At 31.3% G+C, this 4,877-nt stretch overlaps 1 protein-coding gene across 1 annotated transcript; it reads right to left on the bottom strand.

Moving 5' to 3' along the window:
• Nucleotides 1–1,377: 1,377 nt before the first annotated feature.
• LOC127082850 (short-chain dehydrogenase RED1) lies at nucleotides 1,378–3,978 on the bottom strand. Its single transcript, XM_051023085.1, has 3 exons — nucleotides 3,390–3,978; nucleotides 2,511–2,670; nucleotides 1,378–1,841 (listed from the first exon to the last, which is right to left on the bottom strand). The coding sequence occupies exons 1-3, from the start codon at nucleotides 3,742–3,744 to the stop codon at nucleotides 1,505–1,507; spliced, it is 852 nt and encodes a 283-aa protein (XP_050879042.1). The 5' UTR covers nucleotides 3,745–3,978; the 3' UTR covers nucleotides 1,378–1,504.
• Between the last annotated feature and the right edge of the window lie 899 nt (nucleotides 3,979–4,877).

Here is a 4,877-nt window from a genome sequence, read left to right as displayed (position 1 = left end):
AAAAAATCCGTTTTGATTGGGTTTAAATTTGGATATGGATTTTCCCGATTATAAAATATAGGATCAAATCGAGTAATGAGGACACTAATACTCACTCCGAACCTGCTCTCGAATCCGTTCTATTTATTTTATTATTTATATTATTATTTATTTTTAATAATTTAAAATATTAAATATGTGGTCAATGTTTTGATATTTTAATTTGAATATATTATTTAAAATATTTAAAATATATATGAAAAAAATTTAGATTATTTTATTTTATTATTTATAATGTAATTTTATTTTTAAAAAAATAAATATTTTTATTAAAAAAATTGATTTTATTAAATGAACGGTGGCGGGGCGGGGATTTACCTGAACCCAATCTGAATCCGTTTAAATGAGTTTGAGTTTTGATTTTTCATTCCCGTTTAGATTTGAGACGGATAATGAGAATTGTTTAGGAATTCAGCGTGTATGTATTTATAAAATCTCAGGATCATGGTACAATACAATCCATGTGGTCCACAAGAACTTGTTACCAAGACCGGCATAACTATGAGACCCCTCAAGGATCCTTTGGAACATCTTTGCGCATGAACCACTTAAAAGGTCTCAGGATCATGATACAATACAATCCATGTGGTCCACAAGAACAAAAGCTCTAAGGCCGGTCGGATTAAAAGTTTCATATTATGGAAGTTACTCGGTTGACATTATTCCTTTTGAACAGTTATCCAAAAAGAAGATTCTTGTATCATATTAAAAAAAAAAATTAAATTAAAATAAATCATTCATTTTTTGACATTCTTTTATTTCAAATAGATTGTGGAACCGAATATAACTTATAGTATATCTGTTGTTTACTAGGAAATTTAATAAATAATCACAAGCTTGGTTTAAGAGATTAAACTCGAAAAATATTAAACACAATTTTTTTTATGAATTTTAACTTAAATGATTAAATTTTAGTCTCTTAAACATTTAATATTTTTATCGGTCATGATTTTAATTAATTTTAAATGTTTCACTTATTGATTATTTTGATGCTAATACGATTTTATGTCATACAACTTTAATTTATTATAATTATTTTATTATTATTTTTATTGTTATATGTAATAATTTATTATTTTATGATGCTAAAAATATGGTAAAACCCAATTTCCTTTAAGAAAGTAAAAACGTTTGTAATTTTCAGAAAAAATATTTGGATAACTCAATACTAAATCCAACCGAAAAATTAGTGAGTTTGTCCAAAGGTCCAATAGTATAACGGATGGTTATTTTACGTAGCCCAAACCCGAGTACCGGTATTGGATTTGGCAAACTCAACCCGACCCACGTTCACTCCTAATATAAATTATCAAAATAGTAAAGAAATACTAATTTGACTGGGACACACAATTGATTAGCAACCATGCATAATAATCATGCAGTACAGTACACCATTACTGCTTAAGCGGAATACTAGCAATTTATTGATTGAGATCTCCATAAAGATGGGTAGATGAAGTATAGCTCAGCATTTCATTGCTTTCTTGAAAACAAAGTCTCTAACACAAAGAGGCAAATGGTACATGATAGCCATGGCAGTGGTATAATGACCATAAGAGAACCATGCAGGTGGTTTCTTTCTAAGGACAGCAGCTACAGTATGTTTAGCAAACTCATCTGTAGGGGTTGATCTTGACCTCTGAGAAAGTAGAGCTCTCTCTCTGATTGCTGCTTCAAATGGCTTAAACAGTTTCCACTCTGGCATGCTGTTGTAGATGGATATGCCAGAATTTCCAATATTCGACTTCACAGCTCCAGGGACAATGTTCACAACATCAATTCCAAAATGACCAAGTTCCAATCTGATTGTCAAAAATAACAACAAATTGAAGATATAAAGGAAAGGATCAAATGGAAATCATCTAAAAACTCAAATAATGCCCGAGTCCTGATACACCATATCCCATATGGTGTATTGTTGCATCCACCAAAAGTTTACCTTAGTAATATAATACTAATATGAATTTTAAGAGTAAAAAGGCTCAAACTTATACTTTATAAAAAACACATACTAAGTTGGTTCTTGAAAGTAAAAAGTATCAAGTTATTTTTTTTCAAAAAAGTCAAAAATATCTGTCAAATTAGTCTTTCTTAAGATAAATTTTAGACATTTTAGTGTCTCTATCATGAACTATCTTAACTTGCCAGTATCTCTATATAAGGGAACAAAGCGGTTTCATTTCAGTTTTCTCTCCCTTTCAATTGTCATTTGAACTTTACTCATAATACAAATAGTGCTTAACAAACTCCACTGGATTCCACTTTTTCATCATATTACCACATTGATTGATCCTGACAGTAACAAAAGACTGACTCTACAACTTAAAGCAGTGATTCTCATTCACACGGAATACTAACTCTCTAGCAAAACAACAATTTCTTAACCAATTGAACTACCCTTAGTTAATATGATGCAGAAATGAACAACATATCCAAGATTAAAACAAGTTAGAAGAAGGGAAACTTAAAACCTTAATGTATCTGTCAAAGCATGAATGGCAGCCTTAGAAGCACTGTAAGCACCCGCCCAAGGTCCAGAGGCCAATCCAGTAACACTGCCAATATTCACAATCTTTCCCTGCTTCCTAGCTGCCATGTGAGGAACCACCGCCTGGACCATTCTCAAAGAACCTGCACAAGTATGCAGTGAAAAATAGATTTCTATTTCGTGAAAAGCCAAGTAAATTTCAATTAAGGAAAAAGCAGAAAAGGAATACTCAAATTCATTTACAAGAAACATGACAGAAAAATTACACAAAACCAAAATCTAGAACTTATTAACAACATTGATCAACAAGAATTGTATTAATATTTGATCATTAAAAACATTGAACTTTAATCATAACTACTTCGAAAATCACATTCATGTGATTATTTATGATGCAACAACAACTACAACCAAGTTTTATCCCATTAAGTTGGATCGGCTACCTAGATCCACTTTTGTCATAATATTCTATCCAATATCATGCTTTTCCAAATTGTGAATCTCGAGATTTTACCCGGTCTTCCTCTATCTCTAACAGTAATGGTTTGAGTTTTCTCCATCGGATCTTCTCTACTTACCACAGAATCTTCATGATCTTCTCTTACCAAAGTTTTAACCATTTTTGGAACACTACATGATCAAATTCCAAATCACCAACCACTTTTAACCTAACAAAATTCCAAATCACAAACCACTTTGAACCTAACAAAACTGAAATCAATGCACATGTCACACAAAATTCCAAGCCTAATTCAGAATAATAGCATTTTCCTTTTTAGGCATCAATCCAATAAACAAAGCTAAACATAAAAATCTGGTAGGTAAAATATTTCAGTTTTCTTAATTTTGGAGAATAACCTACCAAAGACATTAGTATCAAAGGTGTTTTGAATAGTCGATAGAGGAAGCTCGGCGAGTGGACCGACACACGGAACACCGGCGTTATTGACGAGAATATCAATACGGCTGTATTTATTCAAGACAGTATTGACAACTCTGTTTACGCTCTCATCGGACTGAACATCGAGTTCTTGAAGGAAGAATTTGGGGTCGTGGTCCAAGTCCGCCATGGTGGAACGCGATCGGCTGGTGGCCACTACTTTGCAACTGTTGGCGGCGAAGGAGCGTGCAAGCGCGTGGCCGATTCCTCCGCCGCTGCAACCCGTGACGAGGACCACCGGTTTTGAGTCGTCCCGATCATCCGCATTGATGTCCATTGCGTTGTGATTGTTGTTTGTTAGCGTAGGTATATGGATGATGACCTATGGAGTGGTTTACTCTCGTCAACTATCTATCCATTACAATTACATACAATTAAATACCTCCGTTAACACTAATATTTTTTTAATGACATTTATGATTTACATTTACATTAGATTAGAGTGTACATAAATTGTTTGGATCGAGCTTGGCTAAAACCAAAATTCAATTGAGATAGAGTATACCGGTTTTAGTTAATTAATATAATCCCCACAAGAATCAATTTAAGTAAAACCAATTTACAGATTGGATTAGGTTGGCTAGTAGATCACCCAATTTTTTTTATTTTTTTTCTTATATAAATTATAAATAATTTCATATTGTTTTCTAAAATATACCCTAAATAGTATTTTCTTAAAAAGAAGTTTAGTCATATTAACCTTATTCTTTTAACATTAAATATCTAAACATTCTATAAAATTTATAATAAAAATATTTGTAAAAATCAAAGTTGTATTATGATAATACATAACATTAGAATTACATAAATTACTTCGAACTTACTAATATTCTAATCAAAATAATCAAAGTGCAATATCATAAATAATTTAAAATCATGACTCATCAAATAAGATCCTAAAATTAAAGAAACCAAATATAAATACATCAAAGTCATCATTCATCAAATTATAAAAAAAAATTACGAACATTATTCAAATATCTTCCACATTTTAAAAAGAAGTCTTGACTTCAACATTAATATCTTCAACCAAATTTCAATGATAAGTATATAAATATTAGTTCATATATCAAATCATTAAGAAACATAAAAAAAACAAAAATATATAATAGTTAATTGTAAATTTTTTGGATTGAGTGGGTTGGATTAGGGTTTACCCCAAACCCATATATTTTGAATGGTTTTTTATTTTTGAAAACCATATTGACCCACTTACCCGTTCAAACTCACTTTTTTGGATTAGTTTGGGTGGGTTGATCGGATTTTGTGGGTTTATCCAATCCATGTACACCCCTAATTTACACACTAAAAAAGTCAAAATAGTCAATGCCAAATCATTAATTAATTCCACATCCACAATCATTCTGCTACTGCCACGTGTAATCACAACTTTCCCTCATTTCCTATACT

This window comes from Lathyrus oleraceus, chromosome 5 (genome assembly GCF_024323335.1).
Source record: "Lathyrus oleraceus cultivar Zhongwan6 chromosome 5, CAAS_Psat_ZW6_1.0, whole genome shotgun sequence".
Taxonomy (NCBI): domain Eukaryota; kingdom Viridiplantae; phylum Streptophyta; class Magnoliopsida; order Fabales; family Fabaceae; genus Lathyrus; species Lathyrus oleraceus.
Note: the sequence above shows the minus strand (reverse complement) of the source record. Positions and strands in the feature narration are given on the sequence as shown.

What these genes read in the sequence shown, in the direction of transcription:
- LOC127082850 (XM_051023085.1), bottom strand. Translation starts at nt 3,744, where the DNA reads ATGGACATCAATGCGGATGATCGGGACGACTCAAAACCGGTGGTCCTC. An exon ending in CTTTGATACTAATGTCTTTG is followed by an intron (nt 2,671 to 3,389) that starts GTAGGTTATTCT and finishes ATACTTGTGCAG; the next exon opens with GTTCTTTGAGAATGGTCCAG. An exon ending in GCTTTGACAGATACATTAAG is followed by an intron (nt 1,842 to 2,510) that starts GTTTTAAGTTTC and finishes TTTGACAATCAG; the next exon opens with ATTGGAACTTGGTCATTTTG.